The 24,502-nt window shown below is 40.2% G+C and overlaps 1 protein-coding gene across 6 annotated transcripts in view; it reads left to right on the forward strand.

Annotated features, from left to right (window-relative positions):
• CCDC148 (coiled-coil domain containing 148) overlaps window positions 1–24,502 on the forward strand; it is a 133,667-nt gene that overhangs the window by 60,047 nt on the left and 49,118 nt on the right. For 5 of the 6 annotated variants that reach the window (XR_006101456.1, XM_042445892.1, XM_042445893.1 and 2 more), the window contains 2 exons: window positions 10,106–10,244; window positions 12,518–12,724. Coding sequence is in view for 5 of the 6 variants with exons in the window: in XM_042445892.1 (XP_042301826.1) it covers window positions 10,106–10,244; window positions 12,518–12,724 (346 nt within the window). In the remaining variant the exon portion in view is untranslated. The remainder of the gene's footprint in view (window positions 1–10,105; window positions 10,245–12,517; window positions 12,725–24,502) is intronic. The other variant, XM_042445891.1, reaches the window with a different exon arrangement.

Consider the following 24,502-nt stretch of genomic DNA (forward strand, 5'->3'; position numbering starts at 1 on the left):
ATGCTATAAGCTTCTATTGTTGAATCCTCCCCCCGAAAAACATATTTTATACCTATGATATCTTCAAAATGTACATAATATAAAAGCCAGAGTGAGGTAGTTGTTAGGAAGATTAAAAAAAAAAAACAGCAGAGGAAGCAGAGAAAAAAGCCAAATAAAATGGACAGATATATAAAATGTAAAATTATGAGGTTCTAATAGATTATTTTAAAATGAAGAAACTGCTCCTGATGACCTCCAGTCCAATTCAGAATTCTTTTTGAACTATTTTGAGTTTTAATTTAAAAAATGTGAAAGCCATAAAATGGAAATGTTATTTTTTGGGGGGGAAAAATAGTAACAACAGTAAAGAAGTTTCATTCATGTTTACCCAGAATCAAGTCTTGCTATGTTCAGTGAGGCTTACTATGTTGTGTTCAGGAAACAACAAGCCTTAGTTTATTTAAAGGAAGTTTTGCTGAAACAGGATGCATTACAGAGCAAATAAGATGACAATGTCAGCCCCTGAGTAAAAGAGTTGCACAAATGCCAGTGCCATAGAAAGGATAAACAAGTAGTCTGTAGCTCTATTGGGAATGACATTCTGCACTTTTGGAGAGAAAAGCCATTTCAAATCTGAAAAGCACCAGGTGTCTATGGGAAAAAAACATTCGGTTGTGACTTCATTGATAAAAGCTCTGGAACAAAGCTTTGAAAATAGAAGATACTGATGCAGTGAGTGGAAATCTGAGTGGTCGAGCATATTTTCACTGTTGCTCCTAATGTGCAAAACAATCTTCCCTAGGCTCTTGTGTAGACAGAATGAGAAATGCAAGACGTGTATGTGATTTAAAACTCGAACTTTACAAATAAAATAAAATGGAAGCTGTAATTATTTTATCTCCCCTCCCCAAGCACAATAGCATCTTCTCCCTCCTACTGTAGAGTCATTTCCTCTTTTCCTGAACTCTGTTGATTTTATCATTGTAATGTTTTATATTGTAATTTATTTAATTTTGTTTTATAATTTGGGATGGGAGATTGGGAGGGGCATAAATTTTAATTGGATTTAATATGTAACACATTGTTTTTACATGTTGTAACCCGCTATTTCCCATGAAAAGGCGAGCTATAAATAGATCATATTATTATTATTGTTGTTGTTGTTGTTGTTGTTATCTAACTGAAATAAGCCCAAGGCATTTTGATGTCTGAGTGCAGAGAATACAATTGGTGCTAAAAATGCAATAAATGGTATAGTGACTCTTTGACCTATGGTGGGCAGCTCTACCATGGATTCAACCTTGCCTTGAAAAAGCATATTAGATTGGATCCAAGCATACCCTTCTGTATGTTTGCCATATTTCTCTTCTAATTATACAAAGTAATCTTATTAGAATTCTAATTATGCAATTCAACATATGAATGTTTGGCTTCCCCCCCCCCCCCCCCCCCCACTGTGTTTTATCCTTCTTAACATGTTTTACAGTTACAACTGATCTGACAGAGCCAGTATACAGAAATGTTTCAAGAGGTGGATTTCAAATAGAAGGTTCCAAACTCTAATCTCTGCCTGGTCATGAAATTTACTTTGTGACCTTTAGCCACTACTAGCTCTCAGCAAACCAACATTACAGGGTTGCTATGGGATTAAGAGGGAGAAGGGAACCATGGAAAGTGTCTATGTACATTTCTATTGCAGTACAAATAAGAGAGCGACAACAGTACAGTATTACCATTTTTACATGCACAAGTACTTCCAGTCATGCACAGGCATTTCCAGTGGTATTCTTATCTGATCACTATGTTTTGCTACCAGTTTTTCCAGTGAGGACAGAAAGCTACAGATCCATGAAAATCCCGCAGGAGGCCCCTGAGGGTGACTTCCATCTGGTTCACATGACATGCAGAAGAAAGTAAAGACAAAATGCAGAAATTGTAGATGAAAAAGCATGGTGTGATTTCCTTTTGAAATATATTTTATTGTAACTAGAACTATTGGAAAGGTAAAATAATCTTATCTATATATCACACTGCACTGGTATAGCATGTATATTCCACTTTAACTGTCATGGCAACAGCCTATGGAATCCTGGATTTACAGTTTAGGGAGGGTCATTTTGTATTCTTAGCCAGAATGCTCTTGGGCCTCACTAAACTACAAGTCCCAGAATTCCATAGGAGGCAGCCATAGCAGTTAAAATGGAATCGTGGAAAGTGGAAAATCATATATGTCCTCTTACCTAATTATTGTTCATTAATGCCAGTTAGGGTAATTATAAATGTTTCTCCTTCTTACACTTACATTCTCTCTCACCTCACTAACCACACCCTCCTACCGCAACCTTGTGTATAAGTACCCACTGAAGCATCACTTCATGCATCAGATGAAATAGTGCTAGGCATTTGGCTATTTGCTGCAAAAGCTGTGATCAGTGCTGCTGTCCTCTTGATAGCTTTCCCAAACTAGAAAAGCTCTTTGCAGATTATTTGAAGAGATTTTGTGTGTGTGTGTGTGTGCTACTGTTGCGGTAGTGCTAATAGTTATTGCTGTTTTCCATATATGGGCATACATCTAGGTCAGTGGTTCCCAACCTATGCTCTGTGGAGGCCTTAGGGCTCCACAAGTCAAAAAGGTTGGGAACCCCTGGTCTCTGTCATAGCATCAGGGAAATCAGATTGAGTTTAGCAGAGCATAGTGCAAAGTCCATCAATGCTGCACTATGCTGCCATCTATGAAACTACATTATGGATGCCATCTACTGCCAGTCTGCAGATACTATTTGTTATTGTGTGCCTTCAAATGTTTTCTGACTTATGGAGATCCTAAGGCGAACCTATCGTGGCTAATTTGGCTTGCCCAATGTCATCCAGTGTGGTTCTATGGTTGAGCAGGGATTTGAACCCTGTTTTCCAGAGTCATAATCCAGTGCTCAAGCCGCTGTACTACTTTGGCTATCCTACAAATACTATAGGTATCATTATTCTGAAGAATCATCTGATTAAATAATATTTGGTCACTAACTGCAATGTTCCCTACCCACCCCCCAAATATTGGTGTCATCGTTCTTTAAATTGAGTACTTCCAAGCTTTTCCTGGCTGTTCATAAAACTCATTGAACTCCAGGCATGTAGTGAGGAGGAATTCTACTGTACCAGCTCAGTAACTAGATATTTCTACAGCAACAATTGGCAATGACACGGTTGACATATGGGGAAGCTGACATCTCAGTCGGAGTTATTGTTGTAGTTTGTCTGGGTGCAAATGCTGTGAAACGGTGCATCAAATTTACATTGTCCTACCTATTATAGAGCGGAGCAGGGGATTATGGTTACGGTATTTGGAGGGTCAGTTCCCTTCGGAGGTTTTTATGTTCTTTAGAGGGTGTAAAGCCAGGGATTAGCTTGGGGTAAATCTGATTCAGAGGAAATATAAAGCAGCTGCCTGAGGGTGTTTGTATATAGGCCTGCTGCCAAGTTTCAGTTCTGAAACCAAATAATGGTGGTAGCTGTTTTTTTCCTCATGGAAAAATGATCACTATGTTGTTAAGTAGGTGCCAAGTTTAATATTTGAAGCACATTGCTAGCATGGTTGAATTTTGGTTAACTCTTAATACATATATGGATCATGTTCTGTTTAAGGTAGCACTTTCCCATTTAGATTCTTTATGTGGGAAACATGATTCAGGGCAGTGTATCTCATGGTACAAAAGTTCAGTATTTATAAAGCATGAATGCTATGAAGATGAATATAAGAAAGTAGTACTGTTTGAATGGCAAAAGTATTTTTACATAGAAGGTGATTGATTCATTAGAGGGGCAGTCCAAATTTAGAGTTCATGGTGGTTGAAACTTAGAAGTAACTAGTTACCAAATATGATTGTGACTGCTATACCAATTACTGTACTGTTGAGACAGTTCCAAAACAAATTAACCCCTATTCTGTTCTCCAGAAAATTATGAAAGCAAATATTTTTGTAATTAATTGTTTTCCCCAAGACTTGTGCTGTTTTATGTGTAACTTGATCCTGGTGCATGCCTGCAAAACGCATAGTTATAGAAGCTTGTTGTTACTATTTAACTTGAGTATGCTCACTTCAGGCTTTCACAATAATTAGCAGAGAAGCAACTGCCAATGTGTTCCAGATTTCACAATCTGTTCACACAAACTGTATCTGTTTTAGTTTTGAAAACCAAAATACATAAAAAATGCTGGAAGGTAAATCATCATTGTGGTGAACTGACAATGTATCAGAGTCTGAATGAAGAGTGGGAATCATGGAGAGTGACACCCCAGGAGTCCAAGGCTGTAGTAAAAAAAATGTACATCGGTGTGACCTCACTCTAATGAGGATGACCAGAGTACAGATTCTTTATCCATGGATTCCATCATCCATGGATTGAAAATAGTTTTTATAAATACAGTATAGGGCCCGTACAGACAGGCCAAAATAAAGCTGCTTTGGGTCACTTTGGAGGTATGCTGTTTAAATGATGTAAGCGTCTTAAGCGTCCGGAAGCCATGCCAAAGCCACGCTTCAGTCCTTAGGTTTGGAGCATGGCTTTGGTGTGGCTTCTGGACTCTTAGGACGCATACATCATTTAAACAGCATACCTCTAAAGTGACCCGAAGCAGCTTTATTTTGCCCTGTCTGTATGGGGCCGTACATTCCAAAAAGCAAACCTTGATTTTGACATTTTCTATAAGGGACATTTTATATAATATGCCATTATATATAACGTGACTTGAGCATTCACAGATTTTAGTATTCATAGGAGATCCTGGAGCCATACCCCAGTAGATATTAAGGGCCCACTATAATTAAATGAAAAGTGGCTGAAGTATGAAACTTGTAAGACTGGGTATGGAGCTCACTGGGCTGCACTTGCCTGGACTGTGCACATATTTATTTACTGGTGAGACACATGGAACCTTTTAATAATATAAGGGTCCGTGTGTCTCACCAGGAAATAAATATATGCACAGTCAAGGCAAGTGCAGCCCAGTGAGCTCCGTACCCAGTCTGCTCCTTCTCTGGGAAGTGAGGCTAGAGAGATGTTCAAAGTGTTTAGTCCTCCATACCCCAGTCCCTGTGTCAATAATCATTCATAAACCATTTAGATGCCTCTAAGACTTAAGGCAAAGTCCTTAAGTCTTATACCTGCGTGCTGGTGTATGACCATTATCAAGATTCTATTCTAAGTCCTGTATCTGGCCTGAAAGATAATCTTCTCAAGTGGAGCATTGCTCTGCTTCTTCCTCTGTTTTCATTTTGATGGCAAGTACTGAGAAAATAATTAGTAATCTGTGCCACTCGGTGACCATTCAAATGACTTGTTGACATAGAGAACCTCTGAAACAAATGAGAACAACAAAGATCTGGCAATGTGGTTTGAAATACATGCTTTTAACAAATTTATGCTGAACTGTAATTTTATATGGGCCCAATTATATTTCAATGTTGACTCTAAATTGGCTCCCAATTAATACTGTCACTTGATATATTAAAATGTAATTATTTTTTACAAAAATGCTGTCATTATGCTTTGCCTTCAGTTTATGTGCAGAAAGATATATTGCTTTGTGGTATTTTGATTGAAAAAGAACTCTGTTAGAGAGCTATTAGGTCTGCCCTTTAAAGGGTTTGATGTGAGGATGTGAAAGATGTCAACTCAGAATACTTCTTTCCATTTTCAGCTTCTGCGCTTGAACGTCAGCATCAATACACTAAGTATTTTCCAAAGCTGTAGATTATATCTTTCTGTTTCTGCATTTCATTTAATTCTATTTTTTTAGAAAAAGAGATGATTCTAGAATCACAATGATATATTGTTCCAAGACATTTAAAAGTAATTAATTAATAATGATAATACTCCGGCTTTGATTTTCTTTTTTCCCCCCTTAATTGTTTCATTTGTTTTTTAAATTAAACAATACTTGCAACCAGGACACTAGTCTTAATGTCTATATAATGCCTAGGGGTAGAACTAGACATGTCAGTGAACATGGGCGGCTGCTAAAAGTGGTATCCCTGTGTCAAGTCACTTTCTTTCCCCATCACCCCAAGATTTAAATCTAGTCAACCATGTATGTATGTATGAATGAATGAAAATTTATTTATATCCCGCCTCTTCCGTTTTGGGAATCGAGACGGGTAACAACATGATTATACAATACACAATGATAAAACAATAAACCCACAAAACCCTAGCCCTCCCTCCCAGTTTAAAATTAAACAATAAAACATATTTAAAATATATTTAACAATACATCAAAATTATTACACAATCCGCGAGTGAAAAAGTGGTGAGGAGGGTGGATTCAATCAGTTCTGGACATGATCAGTCTGGGAAGGCCTGCTGGAAGAGAAGGATCTTTATCCTCAAATGAGGATAATTAGTGAATCTCTTCCGGCAGGTCATTCCAAGTTTTTGGGGTGGCGGCAGAAAAGGATCTCTGAGAGGTCACCACCAGTCTGGTCCTTCTTGGCTGTAAGAATAGTATTTTTCTATTCTTACTTCATTATTGGATGCCATTGGTAGGAATGGGGAAATATGGGGCAGGAGAGAGGACCTGATTCAGAGCTACTAAATTTCCTCCTAGCACCTTGTATGTAATTATGAGAAGACTTTAGTCCCATTTTTTCAGGCCGTATATAAATAAAATGCATACTTCGTTACAATTGATTGGGTCTAGGATCTGCCGATCTGCCTATGGTGGACAGAAGGTGCCTCTATTTCCAGGGATTTCTTTTCCTACCAAACAACTTCTATACGTTGGTCCAAAATGTCTGAGGGCCAGAAGTTCACCTGCGGCTATACTGACTTGTGGTGGCTTTTCAGAGTTCCAGACACCCCCCCCCACTTTAACGGGGAACAAACCTGGGACCACAAATGTACCCTGAGACTTTACTACAATGCTTTTATCTGTGTCATTTTCTGCTGAAGGCACATCTTTGTTGCTGCATGTAGTTCTGGCACTAGTATTCAAAAGATTCTTGGGCTCTGCAGGACCCTGGTCTTTAGATTGCATACTGGATGGATTTTATTCTGCTGTCTTGAGGTTAGCCCTGGCCCATGACCTCTTCCATTTGGTCTCTGTTTTCTGTGTCCATTTAATACTTTGCAAAGAAAACACACATGGGGTAAAGACAGCTGGGCATGTATTTGATGGCTCTGAGAACAAAATAACAAGTCTGTTTTTATTCTTAGGAGGCTGTTCTGTTCTGTTCTGATGGTGTCACCTTTGTGTTCTAATTGACTAACTCGCTTTGTGGCCTCCCTCTGTTCCCATTCCCTAGTGGTTCATTTGATGTTTCTCAAAAATTCAGATAGCTCCTCTCCAAGTTTGCTTCAGTCTAGCAAAGCAGACAACAAAAAAAGCCACAACTACATTCTTATTTTGCCCATTTGTAGCAAACACAATGTACAACTATGAAGAGTGCCAAGCTCTATGGGTGAAAGCAACAATGAGTTTGCCAAACCTTTACAAAGGAAAAGCTATGTGTCTTCTCAACAATGATGCACTCATAAGTTCACAGACGGAGAAGTGCTGTGAAGAGTGGAAAAGGAAAAGAGTATGTTGAACGGAATCTACTGCAGAGGAATTGGTTCCAGTCTAAGGAAGCATTTTACTCATTAAATGAATGTGAAAACCATCAGCTATAAGGACGTACCTGTCGATATACATTTTTAGTAGATGCCATTTTCTTGTGTCTGAGTGCTATCAAGTAGAAGAAGTGAAGAGGGAATTTTTGTTGATCATGATAGAAATGGTTACAGAATTCTAAATCCAGATGGACACACAATAAAATTAACAAGTGCTGTTTGTCTTGATGAAAGACCACAGCCCAAATCCAATCCAAACCAAGATGTCTATTCAGATTTATTTGCAGTGAATGAAGACTCCCACCAGCAACCAGCAAACTGACATGGTTGTGGTAAAAACTGTTTGCACAATCACATCTATGATTGTTTATTGACATGAATTGTTTATTGTCTGTGCATATTTATGAGCAGGATGACAATCTCCTGCCTTGCTCTCACCTCACATTGAGATGACATCTTAAATGTGATGTATAACTAGGATCTGTGCATAGAGCTCACTTCTTATTCGTGCTCAGGAATTAAAGACTATATGGATCATGCTCATATTGAATTCATAATTCTGCCTGCCATAAGGCAACACATTCAGGAGTAGCTGTGTTGACCATGCAGCAAAATACAACAGAATATAAAATCTGAAAAATGTGATACTTTTATCAGCCAGTCACAATGCACAAAATATATCATGCAAGCCTTCAGAGCTCCACTGGCATCTTTATCAGGCAAATATATTTTAAAATTACATAGGAGAAGAAAAGTGATGGTATTAGAGTCACAGGCCTACATTTTGTATCAGACATTTCTGCTGTAGTTGAGTAGTTCTAGAGGTGTCTCAGTGCTGGCAGAGGCCACTCACCTTCTTGGCTATATGGAGACTGATTCAAAAGAGAGTAAAATGTAAATTGTGAAGTCGAGGGCTTTTATGGCTGGCATCCATAGTTTTTTTTGTGGGTTTTTCGGGCTATGTTCTAGAACATGGCCACATAGCCCGAAAAACCCACAAAAAACCTATAAAATGTAAATTGTTAGCAGCCATAATGTAACTTCTCTTGAGTATGAGATAATGCCAAAGGTGGGATTATCAGGGTTTTTTTTTTCATATTTTGTACTCACTCCATAATATAAGATTTGAGCTAGTTCAACTGGGTTGAACTTAACCTGGGTTCAAACTTCATCATGTTACGAATTTTATTTTATCTTTATTTTATTTTTATTTTCATGTAACAGCCTTACTTCAAACTGAATCTTGGAAAGGGTGTAACACTTAAAATAATTCCTGGAATGGAAAGGGAAAGCGGATGGGGATTCAACATTCAACATTGTTTTGTTTGGCTGCAGATTGTTTCCTTTGTTGTATCAGTGCATTAACTCCTGCACTTCTGTGTATTAGAAGAGTTTGACTGCAGAGAGGTTTGTTTGGGTTTTTTTAACTCTGGTTTTACAGTTGTTTAGTCAGCACTGTTTAGAGCCTGTGTTTCTAAATCAAAAAGTAAAAGATGGTAGCACAGAACCCATTTATTGATACAAAAACAGACCAAAGTACAAAGAACTAGCAAGCATCTTGCTAGCTGCCCATGAGCATGATTGAAATTTATTTCCCTTTTCTCACCCTGATAGCTCTTCATGGTATCTGAAAACCACCTCTGGATGGTTTCCCATCTCTCCGGATCATATTTGGAAGGGTGTAGGAGGAGAGGAATGGAAGCAATTTTGCTGATCTAACTAGTTCAAACAACAGAATAACCACACTAAATCCTGGTCATTATAGTTTAATCATTGTCACAGGCTGACCTTTGCTTTCACTCACGCATGCTTCAATTGAATTAATAACATTGGCAATTTTGAATATTGACTGAGCTATTGATCTGAAGTGCCCCCCTCCTTGGCCTGCAGGTAGGTGTTCCATCTCCTTGCAAAACTTCTGGGGGGAGAGGTTGAAGGAGACACAACTTTTCTGGCTGGATGCCTTCCGGCTGTGTTGGACTTGTGGTGGCCCTAAGGCAAACTTATCATATATTTTTTTCTAGGCAAGATTTGTTCAGAAGGGATTTGCCGTTGCCTTTCTCTGAGCATGGTAAAGTAGGTCACCCAGTGGATTCCCAAGACCAAGCATGGATTCAGATGCTGATCTCCCAAAATCCAAGTTCAGCACTTAAACCACTACACCACACTGGCTCTGCTGCACTGCTAGCATAGGGAAAACCTTTATGAATGCCTTTTGCAAGATTACCCCAGGACACAAAGGGATTTTTTTGTACTGAATGGCAGGGATAACACATTGAAATTGATTGCACAGCTCTTAAAATCTTATACAAGATTTACATTCAAAAAGCCATGTGCTGCTCCTTACAACCATTTTGTTCCATCAAATTGTCCCATCACTGTTCCAAAATTGTTCTTCCATTATGCTTCATGACAAGATTAGAATGTAATCATGTTAGCTGATTATTTCCATTTTTTTTACTGTCTTCTCTTGAAGGCTAAGAATGTACTTGGGTTTTCCCCCTCTTCTCTTGAACAGCAGTTTCCAGTGGAGTAAAGATGATCTTTGGATTTATCAGGTTATCATTAATCAATACCCGAAAGATATACAAGGCAGAAGAAATCTCTACTTGGATATGCTACAGAAAATTCTGCCTCACAAGTCCAGGCAAGATCTCGTAAGTGGCACAAGAATTTACTTTTTCAGTTCAATGTTATGATGAACATTTGGGTTGATTTTCCACAGAGATGTATTTTGTAAGTTACTGAATCTAGGGTTGCATCCAACATTGCACAGAGGATTTCTGTGTGCACACCAGAACTTCACCTTTCTTTCTGTCTCAAGCACAGTCCCCACCAGATGGATCTGATCACAGTCTTTGGTACTTCCTTTTTGTTGGATGGGAATTTATAGACATAATCTGCAAATCTAAAAGCAAGCACAAATGGTGCACAAATGCAAGTCACTCTAACAACAACAATTTTATATTTCCCTCCTCTTCCTGCAGATTGAGGTGGGATTACATCAATAAAAATAATACAGTACAATATATTGTGTAGGGAGAGGTGTTCCCGCAAGTAACTCGGGGCCAAGCCATGTAGGTCTTCAAAGGTAATTAACAACACCTTGTAGCCAGTTTTGCGAGTGAATGTACTGTACTTTCATATTAAGTTTAATTATTAAGGCCTTAATACATGCCCTTTGCCAATGGTCTTTAAACAGAGGCTGGAAGGCCATCTGTTGGATATGCTTTGATTGAGATTTTCTGCATGGCAGGGAATTGGACTGGATGGCCCTTGTGGTCACTTCCAACTCTACAATTCTATGATAATGGCCCCAGGTGGTTAAATCCATCACTGTTGACTTCTTTAAATCAGGGATGGGAATCATACCTCCCTCCAGATGTTGTTGGGACTACAGTTCCCACCACTTGACTGTGCTGACTAGGGCTGCTGCAAGTTGCAAAACAACACCATCTGGAGGGCCCCAAAATTTTCACCTCTAAAAAATGCATCCAAGCCCCAGTGTCTACCTCCAAATTCATTCCTACAATCTCATTCCACCTGAAATGAAGATCTTGAAGATCAGAAACATCCAGAGTGGATTTCAATACTATTTATAGGAACATGACCAGGACTTCAAGGTCTTTCTCTTGGTTTCTCTCTGCAGCCTATGTGCACACACATAATTGATTTCTTGGATTCAGAGACACTTCTTCTTCAAACATGGGATGAGATGGTTCCTGACCATGCACCTGCATTAAAACTCTGCCAGTGTCCTAGTCTAACTTCAATCTGTAATGGTTGAAACAGATTACCTGACTACCAGGACCAGCATAAAAGCTTGCAATCTGAAGACGAGTTCTTTACAGTGCTACTCTTTGTGTGGCCCTTCGAAACACAGACATCTTTTCTTAACCAACTCATTGATATTACATGTCTGTTTTGGCCATTTGGCATTCCAAACAAATGTGCCAAAATGATATAAAATGATATAACAATTGATATAAAATGTCCATTGCTACAAAAATGATGCTATATTACTGTACAGTACTTATAATTATAGGTGGCACCTCCACTATGACTGTGCATTTGAATTTATATCTTGACTGCTTCCCCAAGCTCACAGGAATTTACCACAGTATCAAATCACTTTCAGACAATGAAAAATTCATGCAACACCTCTCTGTTCAAGACAATTCACAAAAATTACAGTATTGCTCCCACCACCAGCTGCATACACTTTGCATCATCGCTGCATTCTTGCCTCAGCTTTTTTCTTTTACAAAATGATATTCTTGTGCCATTTGAGGGTGGTGGTGGTGGTGGGATAACTGCACATATCCATGAGATTAGTCAGGAGAAAGAATATCTTATTGTTCTATTGCAATTATTCTCTTTCCTCTCTGCTTTCTCATTAAATAATGCTTTTGCTTCTTTTTTTTGACATCACCCCATGGATATCATGTTCTTTTTCAAAGTATTTTGAAGCTACAAGTTCATCAGCCCAGCCTAAATCAACCAGTTTGTATAAGCACTTGACATTCTTGGGAGGGTAGGGTTCCCTTCTGTCTTTATTACTGAGTACAAAGTTAATGTTGATATTTTGGCTCAGAATTCCTTTGAGGACTTACATCTGTAGGAAGTAGAACTGAGCCCTTTTGCAATGTCCATATTTAGCAAGGGGGCTGCCATGATGTTCCTACCTAGGGGAGCCAGTGAAATGATCATTGCATTGGGACCATTTTGCATTGGAACTAATGCACAATAAGACCAGTGTACAACAGGGCCGGTACATATCTGATTTGCAGTGGGACTGATGCACAATGGGAAAATACATATCAGGACCAATGCACATCAGGATATTCTTCTGGGTGCTCTAATTTACATCTTCTTGTGGTTTCTAATGATGACTTGCAGTAACTGTGAACTATGGATATTCTTTTATTAGGTTGCTCACGAACGGGCTTGGGACCACTATCATTTTACTAGGAATCAGTGGAGGGTGTTGATGTTCAACTGGTTCCAAGCAAAGAAAGCATTTCTACTGAAGGCAGTAATGACTCTGGCAGAAGCATGTGCTGCTCATGAGACAGAAATTATGTTAGCCAATAATAGAAGAAAACAACAGGAAATATGTGTGGATCTTAAGAAAAAGGTAAGGTCAATTTCACAACTACAGGTTAAAATTTATGTTGCCCTGTATCCAAGCCTGTTCGATATTTGCTTGTGTGGGGAAAAACGTTGTGTTAGCTGTAGTATAGACTTTCCCCCTTTGAAAATTGAGACTGATTGCCACACACTCATAGTTACTAAGGTAGTCATTCTTCAACAGAGCATTTTTTGATTACATGCCTCTGGGGAATGGAGGAGGGGAGACTTGATTTGTTTTGCTACAAAATTTGTATACAATTTGTTTTTTAATTTCACTGATCTTGAGGCTTTATATTAATGGATTTGTTTTGCTTCAGTCACACTCATGCCTATGGAATCATGTGTTTCCTTTTTGCTAATATATCATGTTTTCATTAATAGTATTCTGTATTGGTGTAACAGTAACAGGCATGAGTGAACCGTAAGAGAGAAAAATCTATTACATGTGGTGAGGATCTGTACTAGCGAAGTGTTTAATTCTGATGTGTAAAAAGTGGTCCAATGCTCAAGTTATTTTCTGGAATGAGAAGCAAGTCCTTAATGAAGTTCACAAGTCCCCTTTCTATCCCTGTCTCAGTTGTAGCCAAATCACAGCCTTGTGTACTTTTTAAAAGACAATATCTAGGGGACCTCCAGACTCCCCTGGAATTCAAGCACACATTCAAACAAAGAATGAATCAATCAAATTGATAACTAAGGGGAATAAAGAGAAATAAATACAGGAATTAAATGTGAAAATCAGGACAAAAACATAACTTTGGGAAAACCTGAGATAAATCTAGATGACCAGTCTACCAATTGCCAAAAGTGTGGTCAGCCAGAATCAACAGACAACAATAAACATGTTATGTCCTGCCAACATTTCTGAGTGTTTTACTTTGGTCTCTGACCATTCTTTGTTCATAATATCAGCAGAGTGCCTACTATAGAGACTGTATGTAGAGAGATCTTGTAGCACCTTTGAGACTAACTGAAAGAAATTGGCAGCATGAGTTTTCGTAGACTTCAGTCTATTTCCTTAGAGACTGTTGCAGTTAATAAGATTTATATGTGATGTAATGCCATCTATATCTGGTGAGAACATTATAGTTATTCTTGTCCATACAAAAAAAAGTGAGCACCAGCAAGTATGAGGGAGAGGAGGAGGAAGAAGAGCCCCCCTTCCTTACCTTCCTCCCCTGCTTCCTACTCTGTCCTCTGTTTTTCAATGTTATCAACTGCCCCTCAAAATTCCAATCTATCTCATGCAGGTTTTGCATGACAGTCCAGGTCATAGCTGAAAGCAATGCACACAATGATTTTTAAGGCGCCAGACAACTGAGGTAGGGCACAAACTTTTGTAACAAGTGAAGTTGAAGAGAGGAAAGGTGCTATCATCCAGACACATTTCCATTTTACATGCAGCAGCCTACCTCTTCCCTTGGGTACAGGTGTGCCTCATAACCTCCCTGAACATGTGAATTCAAATTGTTGGAAGATGTAATGTTGCCTTCAGGACAATGCTTACTCATCTAAAGCTGGGAGTTGCAGAGGAATTCTGTCTCCTGTTTATCTTTGTCCTGCTACGTGTGCTTTCAAGCTGCAAGAAAAAATGACAAGCGTTTGGCCAGCAGCAACAATTAACAGGTAGAATAGGAAGTCTCATATCAACCAACAGACAGATATGCTCTACATTACTGTATATCAAAGTGCACCTGATTGTGGGTTTCATAACCCTTAGGGTCCTATTATCAGCCCATTTTTACTCTTCCTGTATAGAAGAGACACTGCCCATACTTGTTGAATAAGGGAAGGTTTCTAACCTAGTAGAGAATTTCTCTTAATTGCACTGAAGAATTGGTGGAAGGATTCTCTGCACATCCCTATCTTCTTTTACAAGAAGCATTGGGGGAAAGAATGAAGACTGTGTACGGCTCTTGCTCTGAGGCATAGTTCAGCTGCCTTTCTTATTTTCCTGAGTTGAGTAGTGGTCTGAAGGTCACCTGTGCGAAAACAGAAAGAGGGCAACAGAAGCTAGATGGATGGTTTCCGTATTTCCCTAAGCTGTTTCAGATAAATTGGAAAGAAAACAAAAGAGAAACAAGCTTGCTTTATTTTCTGTAAAAAAAAATCATGTGTTAAATGGTATGATCCATCATGTGCTAAAAGATCATGTACTAAGAGGCATGATCCATCAGGACCCACAACATTTCTACTGTTTTTTCCTATAGTTCTATGGATTCTGAGCATTAAAAGAGAATGCAAGTGTGCCTATACAAACTTTGAATAGGTAAGATCCATCCCATGAGGTTAAACCTACTTTTACTGTATGAAGTAGAAAGAAAAATTGACACTTTATCTGCTCTTTAGAAGCCTTTGTGTCCTTCATAAGTAGCAAATCTAGAAGAGCAATTGAGATAGAGATGGGATGTGTGTCATGAGTTCAGACTGTTCTTCTTCTCCCCATACAGTTTTCTGTATAGAGAAGTTTTAAAATAATGAGAATAAAAAAGTTTAGAAATTCCCCTTTCTTGTTGTTGTCATGTGCCTTCAAATCATTTCTGACTTATGGCAACCCTAAATTGACCCTATCACAAGGTTTTCTTGTCAAGGTTTGTTCAGAGGGCTTTTCCCCCCTTTACTTTCATCTGAGGCTGAGAGAGTGTGACTTGCCTAGGATCCCCGAGTGGGTTTCCACAACTGAGTGAGATTCAAACCCTGGTCTCCAGCGTCATAGTCCAGCACTCAAACCAGCACAGCACATTGGCTCTCCCCCTTTTCTGCTTTCTATAAACAAGTCCTCTTCTCCTTCTCACCTTAGAAATAAAGTGCTCACCCATCCTGATTGTGATACTACTTATGCATCTGAAGCTCTGAAACATTTTTAACAAGAACATTAAATTACAGAACAGATTGGGAAACTTTCTTGACTCAAAATGATCGGCGAATGATGAAGTATCTCCTTCTCCCACCCACTTTCAGATGCCCTTCCTGGACCTTTTTGAAGGGAGATCACTGGTCGTATCTGGGGAGTCTTCTGTTGGGGAACCAGTACGATGGAATTTACTTCTTGGAAAGTTCACATGGTATTGACGCCAGAATCTTTGTAGCACCAGATGAAGTTTTTTTCCATTAGCTTCTGACATTTTGGCCCAGTACACAGGGGCTTGAAAAGACAAAATGGGACCCAAGGCGGCGAACATATATAAACATAAGTTAAAACTGTACAATTAAAATCATAAAATATAAAAATTACAAATATATTTTTTTTAAAAAGCATACAAAGTTAAAATTAAAAAGTCCAAGTCCAACCCTCTTGTCTCCCAATAAAACCAAGCCTGCCAGATCTCAAAAGGCCTGTTTAAACAAAAATGTCTTTGCCTGCCTATGAAAGGCCAGCAGTGAGGGGGCCAGCCTAGTCTCCCGTGGAAGGGAGTTCCACAGGGAAGGAGCAGCCACTGAGAAGGCTATCTCTCATGTCCTCACCAGGCGAGCCTGGGATGGTGGTGGGACCGAGAGAAAGCCTTCTCCTGAAGATCTTAGGGCTCTAGGTGGTTCATATGGGGAGATACGATCTTTCAAATAGTCTGGCCCTAAGCCGTGTAGGGTTTTATAGGTCATAACCAGCACTTTGAATTGTGCTCGGAAGTGAACCAGTAGCCAGTGAAGCTGTTTCAATACAGCTCCCTGTATGCTCCCTGTAACTGGCTCTGGTCAGCATTCTAGCCGCAGCATTTTGGACTCGCTGAAGTTTTTGAACAGTTTCCAAAGGCAGCCCCACGTAGAGCGCGCTACAGTAGTCCAAATGGGATGTAACCAAAGCATGTGTCACTAGCCAGATCTGACGTCTCAAGGAACAGGCACAGCTGGCGCACAAGTTAATTGTGCAAATGCACTTCTGGCCACTGCTGAGACCTGGGCATCCACATTCAGACTGGAGTCTAGGAGCACACCCAAGCTGCAAACCTGAGATTTCAAGGGGAGTGTAACCCCATCCAGCTCAGGCATAGCCCCAATTCCCTGATCTGCCTTACGACTGACCAGGAGCACCTCTGTCTTGTCTGGATTAAGCTTCAATTTGTTTGCCCTCATCCAGTCCATTACTGACATCAGACACTGGTTCAGCACAGGGACAGCTTCCTTGGAATCAGATGGAAAGGAGAGATAGAGTTGGGTGTCATCTGCATACTGATGACATGGCGCCCCAAAACTCCGGATGACCTCTCCCTGCGGTTTCATGTAGATGTTAAACAAGATGTATGCCTTATTAAGTAATGTCTCGTAGTGTAACTCTCCTTTTAGCTCACCTTAATAGCCAGCAGCCACATGGGGCAAAGAAAGTCTTTCAGCTGTTGATCAGGTCACAAGGAGGAGGATGTTTCCAGCCCACCAGCAAGTGAGACTACAACAAGGAATTACAAGGTCCTGCTTCTTATTAAAAGATTTTATTAAGTTTCAGAACATTAAAATACAACTGTAGCAAACACCAAACAAAAAACAAATACAAAAATGACAACCTATATGACAAAAAATTGACAACAAAAATGCACTTTATTCCAACAATAACTACTGATAAACTAACATCCCCCTTCATTCTCAACCCCCAAACACCTATAAAAAAGACTTCCCATTTCCCGCCAGCTGTCTCAGTTATATTCCTTATCAGATACACTCTTAACTATAGCTACAAAGACATGAAGTCTAAATAGGGTCCCACTTTTAATTGTACTGTAGAAGCCTGCCTTGCTGTCAAATCTGGCCAAGAAAACCCCATGATAGGTTTGACTTAGGATTGCCATTGTGCTGGCTGTGTCCCGTAATAAATATATTATTATTAGGATTGCCATAAACTAGAAATGACTGGAAGGCACATAACACAAACACACACACACTTCTAGACAATCACTTAGAGAAGGTGTTTTGTTGTAAAGGCTCTGTTTCATTTCCAAGCTGATAACCATGTAACCACCTGTAGAGAGAAGAGGGAAGAAGGTCGGGTTGAGGGGGTGAAAAAGGAGCTTGAGGACCCAGGGGAGAGGGAGGCAAGGAGATGGGAGGGGGAAACCCAGCTGGGACCGGGTGAGGAATTAGAGACCCCACCTTGGGGGCGGGGAAGGCCAACTGGGGCCTTAATAAGGAGGAAGGGAGAGGCGCTCAGGGGGAGGAGAGTTGGCGGAGAGAGGTACAGAGAAGGGAAAGGAGAGGAACCCAACAACACCGGGACGGATAAGAGGAACTGGGAAGGTAGTACTCCTGGAGGACGGGTGAGGGTAGGGCCGGTTCTTACAACCCACCCTGCATGTCCGCGGAGAGGAGAGGGAACCCGGGCACAGCCATGGAACCCGGAAATAGGTCAGGGAGGAGAAGGAGCTAGAGGAGGGGAGGAGTCGTGGTGGTCACGGAGAGAGCGGCGGCGACTTCATGACTCCAGCCTCTGTCCGGAGCCCAGAAGACGAGTAGAGACGCCCCTGTGCGACTACCGCCCAGCCCGACACCATACCCTGTAAACACTTACCGGGAGGAGAGCCGGCATCAGTGAAAAGAACTGTTTTGGAGGTGTTTTGCTTTGGTTTCAGTTTGTGGAAGGGAAAAAGTTAATAAAGTTGTGTTCTGGTTGCAAGCATCATTTGGACTGTGAGGAGTGTTTGTAAACCAACTCTAGAGCAGGATGGAGCCAGCCCCAGGGGTGCCCTCGGCGGGCATAGGAGCCACACCCACACCACCTGTGTGTAGTACTAGAGGAAATGATTTGTCACCAGGCTGACCAGATGTCCTAACCACAAAGGAGGACACATGGGTGCCTCCATTTTGACATGACGGACGCTTAGCGTCTGCACATTGCGGCACGGTTGTGATGTAAGTGCGCCATTGGCGCCTTGCGGCATCACAACTGCACCGCAAGAAGAACCCACTTTTTGCGGGATCTTTTTGCTGTGCAGGGGAGCTGCGTGGTTTGTTCACTGCAGCTCCCTCACGCAGCAAACACGGGCGCCAGCAGAGCACCCTTTTTGGGCGCTCTGTAAAGCACCGTTATTTAATAAATAAAAAGCAAAATGATAGCTTTTTAATGGGATGCAGTGGCTTAGTGGTTAAGATGTCAATTCTGATAAAGTCAGAAGTTAGGCAGTCCAAGGCCCAAGCACTGTGTGACAGAGTGAGCTCCCATCACTAGTCCCAGCTTCTGCCAACCTAGCAGTTCAAAAGCATGTAAAAGTGCAAGTAGATAAATAGGTACCACTTTGGTGGGAAGGTAACAGCATTCTGTGCAGTCATGCTGTCCTCATGACCACAAAGTCACCTTCAGAGAACACTGGCTCTTCAGCTTAGTAACAGGATGAGCACCGCCCACTACAGTTGCTTATGACTAGACATTTATGTCAAGGGAAAACCTCTACTATTTTAATAATAAAGTTTCCGTGCTTTCTAACCCTAAATTGCCAAGAATATATGGTTCATGAAGGAGCGAAGGATTAGAAAATAGGGACATGGGAGAAGGCCTTACCCCATTTGTTGAATGTCCTCTGTTTGTTGGCCTGAATGACGCCAACATTGTTTTCATTTAGATGTCAAGTGAAAATATAGCTGTTAAGCCTCCTTTAGCCTCCTCATTAATTTATCTAAAATACATAAGCAGTTCTAATCTTTTAAATCTGTTTAAACTCATTAATTATATTTAATATATTTAAGTTAATTTAGATTGTTTTTATTGTTTAAACTGTTTCTTTTAATTTTACTTGTAAGCTGCCCTGAGATCTTTTTTCTATAGGATGGAGTAGAAATAATTAAATAAATGAGAAAAACAAGATTTTAATTAATTTTTAATTTAAATATCAAATAATTTTTTAAAATCCGACCAAATGTTTCAGTAGAAATGACAAGAGGTTTAAAATGAAATTGAACTCCTCTAAGGATAAATTGCCTAGCATTGTGAGATACCAAAACATAGTAAATCAACAGGGACCATATGGCAGTTCTCTGAATTGTACCAATGGGAGACTAGAATATATCTATAAAACAGCTATCCCTTACAGTGTGGAGCATGGCAGTTTTCCAGAAAAAAGTGACACACAACGAAGAAAGCAAACGAAAACAGAATTGTTGTCCCATGTGATCAGAACCTGCTCTCTGAGCATTTCACATTTTGAGATTTTTTAAAGACTCTAATATCTTCTCTTCCCAGGATCTGAAATGTGTTATCCTTGCCTAAGTCATCTCCTGATTCAGTCCATATAATGTCACTTCTCCTTCTGAATCCCTTGATCTCTCTCTTCGTCTCTTTTTTTTTAAAAATCTATTAACATTTTAAAAACATCTTTTGTTAGGTCTGGATTTGTGCCATCTGTAAAGCTGGAAGAAATGTGGTGTGTGGTTCATAGAAAAAAGTAATTAAGAATTTCTCCCCCTCCCCCCCCCCCCCCCACACACACAGTTGTTCAGAAATTGTCTTTAGCTACTATTTCTTCCTGGTAATTGTAATTGGGCTACAAAACCTTCTTCCCTATTCTAGTGCTAGCAGACAACGTCATTGTCCCCTATTCCCTTCAGTGGAGCTGAGGATTTATTTGTGAGAGGCAACCAAGCCTATGCCATTACCTCATCTGCTTAGGAGACAGTGGCTGTCTATACACTGTGCCACATTCTGAGGTCTTCCTTAGAGCTGAATTTGTGCTATTTTCAGCTGGCAGGGCATGTTTCTGGGCATCATGAAATAATCATGCTGCTGAGCAAGTAGTATGCCCATTAATACATTGTCAAAAAAGAGGAAATGCAACACTAAATGAGAGAGCAGAAAGGAATATTTGCATAACACTGTCATATCGTAGTTTATATGGAATTATACAAATCTGGAGGCGGGGAATACTGTGATTTAAATAGCAATAAAATTGTAACCTGGTTCCCTGTCTGTTTTCTCAGTTTGTTATTTAGTAATAACTATTAATGGGCAACTTTCAGGCCCCTAGTTTGCCATCTTGTGATTCTTTAAGTTGGACTGAGCAAGGACCCAAACAGAGGTTGCCTTCAAACAGGACTGCCCCAGAAAGAGCCTTACATATAGACTATGGTTTCCAGTGGTTGGTTCTCCAGATGTTTTGGACTTTAGCTCTCCTAATTCCTGACTATTGTCCAAAGTGGCTGGAGCTTCTGGGATCTGAAGTCTACAATAAACGGAGGACCAAAGGTTGGGAAACACAAATACAGAGAATTGTTATGAATAAATAGGGCACATGACCAGCCTATGAGATAAGGCAGCACACATTTCCTTAACATTGAGCACTATCCTACTTCAAGACTGGGGACAAAAGAGAGCATATCTTTTTTAGGGCTGTGATTGTGAGTTCCAGATGTACTTGAGCAACTATATGTGAAATATTTCCCAATGAAGCCCAGTGTTTCACTGTGGAAAAGGATGTTGTAGTAAGAGGCTGGATGATATCAAACTGGATGATGTCATCAGAAAGGGGTGTTTTTCTAATTCTGAATGAGTTGGAACAGAGCCTTTAGGTGTTTCCTTTGCCAGAATGCATTTTTCATCAGCTGAATCATAAAGTGGCAATCCACCCTGCCCAGTACACCTCTGGTGCACCCCACAAAACCTGCTCCAGAGGGCTGGCAAACCTGACAGAACTGGTTTTCAGACCATGTAGAGGTCTGCAGGGAGAGGGGAGGGAGAGAAATGTTTGTTGCACAAGTGGTCAGACACCAGCATGACATTTGATATATACCCATGATATGATTTTTCATTAGCTAGCTAACGTGTTGAATTGAGAGCTTGAAGCCATTCCTACTAGCCCTACTCTTTCTGGAAGTGAGTCATTTCCTTTCTTCAGCTCACAGAATTATAGTATACAACTATGATTTACTTTGCATTATTCATTGTAGGATTGGGCAAAGGACAACTCTCCAGATGTTGTCAAACTGCAACTTCTTACATGGGCTGCTATCATCATCATCACCACCACCATCAGCAGCAGCATCCCCACAACCTTTTCTAGTTTAAAAAAGGTTAAAATTAAAATGTAGACAGTTTAAAATTCACATCATACAAAAGTTAAAAGTGTAATTAAACTACCAATTAAATCCAGGTATAAACATTACCATTAAAAAGAAAACAAGAAACATAAAATAGAGCTTATTATGCAAGGCCCTTTCCTTCTGAGTAATCAGTCGTCAAAGGCCTTCCAAAACAAAACATAAGAAGTCTTCATCTGCTTACAGAAGGATGGCAAGGGAGGTGCCAGTCAAAGCTCTATAGGAAAGGAGTTCCCAAGCAACCATTGAAAAGGCCCCCTCATGTGTTCCCACCATGTGCATCTGTGAGAATGGTAGGGCAGGAAGAATGGTATCCCCAGAAGATCTCAAAATACACAGAGGTTGGTATGAGCACTGGAGTCTATCAACTTCTAATAATTCCTCCAAATGTATCTAAGGAAGTAGGATCAAGTCTATGAAAGCTCATGCTACCAACTTCTATCTTTCAGTAGTCTCAACGGTTCTGCAAGATCCCTTTGCATACTGAACTTCTGAAGGGCCATATGTTGACTATAACTGCTGTACTATATACTGGCTCTTGTGATCCTTAAGTATGCTACCATTCATGCAACTGGCTGCACAAGTGGTTGTTGTGTAACCACTAGTCCAGCCAGCTGTGTGATTAGTTGCACAGCTGGAAGCTGGATTGAATTTCTCCCTGCACATAGGGTGGAACTGGGTTGTGCAAATGCAACATCATTTGCAGTAGTAGAGTGACACAATTGGATATTACTCAAAATTTTTAATGGAAATTTTTAATTAAATTCTAAGATTGGGGAGGTTTAAAAATTTAGGAAAGAATAGGAATGAATAAACATACCACTTCACTTGACTGTTGGAATGCAAAAGTAGGGCCTAATCTATCTCATCAGAAACATGCAAACTTGAGATGTTTTTGTGATGTTAATTTGTTGACTTTGGGGCAAAACAGACCAGCAAGAAGGGGCAGCTTGAAGCCACCCCTTCCAAAGACAGATTGAGGCCATGACAACCACACACCGTGGCCTCAATCTGCCTTGAATCCAGCCCAAAAAGGAGCAGTAAAGATCCACTCCTTTTGGGGCCAGAAAAAAGCCAGCTTTTACGGCTCTGCAGCAGCCTGATGCCAGCTTCAAGATATTTTGGCGGCATGCTGCATATAAATGCTCCACTGCCAGAGCACCATGTCTGAGCAGCCGGGTGGCTGCACACTGGCTTCAGGATGTCATCAGAGCATGCGGCATGCAAATGCTGCGCTCCATTGATTCCCAAAAGTGGGCTTTTTTCGGCCGTCTGTTTCAGCCCTCAGTCATCATCACAGCAATGATAGTGATAATGAGGAAACTTTTAACAAGAATGAAAGGACAAGTCTCTGCTCCAAAAGAGCTTATAGTCTCACAAAAACAACACGGGTAAAACAAATGGTCCTGATGAGGCAGCCCTAAGAGAGCCAGATTTGGGCCGCAGAAACTGCATGCTGCAGCCCCAAAGCAGCCAGCTTCCAGCCCAAATAGGAGCAGAAAAAGTCTGCTCCTATTTGAGGTGGTAAAAGCCGTCCATTTGCCTCTAGAGTCAGCTTTTCGCCGGCTCTAGGGCAAGTGGTGTCTTAAAACCATGCCCCCAGTCATCCATAAGCCAGCTGGCATGTAATCTCTGGCGTGGCTTTGGGGCAACTCGGGGGTATGGCATAGAAGCTGGCTTTACTGGGCTGTCTGTTTTGGCCCACAAAGACAGCTACAAAAAAGAGGGAAAATGAGGTTAGTGGTAAATCAGGGAAGATGATACAATTGTTGTGTATCCTCTGTAGTACAATGATGGGAATGAGAAGTTAAGAGGGAGAAATTCCTTACTAGGTAAATTGCACATTGGGAAATCACAATGCTTGTATCTATTTTATTAGGAAATAATTCTTATATATATTTTAAAGCTCTTTCATATACAGTGGACCCTTGTTATACACTGGGATTTGGTTCCAAGATCCCCTGTGGATAACAAAATCTGTGGATGGTCAAGTCCCATTAAATATAATGGCATAGCAAAATGGTGTCCCTTATAAAAAAATGGAAAATCAAGGTTTGATATTTGAAATTTATACTTTTTTTAACATTTTCAAACCATGGATGCTTGAATTTATGTATAAAAAGTCCCGTGTATAAGAAAGGCCGACTTTACTCCTATACGTGCAGGTGACATAGCTAGAAGAACTATGTACTAAAAAGAAAACCTTTGCAAATTCCAGAAGCTAGCTAGCTTCCTGTAACAAGTCTGAGCTTGTTCTTCACTTTTATTGTTTCTAATTATAGTTTGTGTTTTTTAAAATCATGAAGATAATAAAACCAAGCTAATGAACTCCCTTCATTCTAACAGTGATCGCTCACAACTAATTTCCCTTTCCCATCTCTCCTTGGTTCTGCTTCTTTGCTTCTCACTTCCGCCTTGTGCGCTCTTGCAATTTCTTATTGTTCTCAACTCCTAATGAAATTGGAAGGCCTTCAAGAAAGAAGCCCAGATTTCTTATATGTATATTGTACTTCATAAAAGGGCAATGTGTACAGAACAGATATTTACCTTTTTATAGCTTTGGCAGATGTGATCATGTCAATAGTATATCACAAGAAATCAAATGCATATTAATACTCATTTTTTAAAAAAACGATTCTTGACGTTATGAGCTAAGCACTTCACAAGGAGAACAGTAAAGTCTGTGGCTCTGAAATCACAGACAAATTTCCTATTGCTTACATCAGACAACATTCCCAGCCTATCAGTGAACTGCATATTTTTTCCTAATTGG

This window comes from Sceloporus undulatus, chromosome 1, assembly GCF_019175285.1.
Source record: "Sceloporus undulatus isolate JIND9_A2432 ecotype Alabama chromosome 1, SceUnd_v1.1, whole genome shotgun sequence".
Taxonomy (NCBI): Eukaryota; Metazoa; Chordata; class Lepidosauria; order Squamata; family Phrynosomatidae; genus Sceloporus; species Sceloporus undulatus.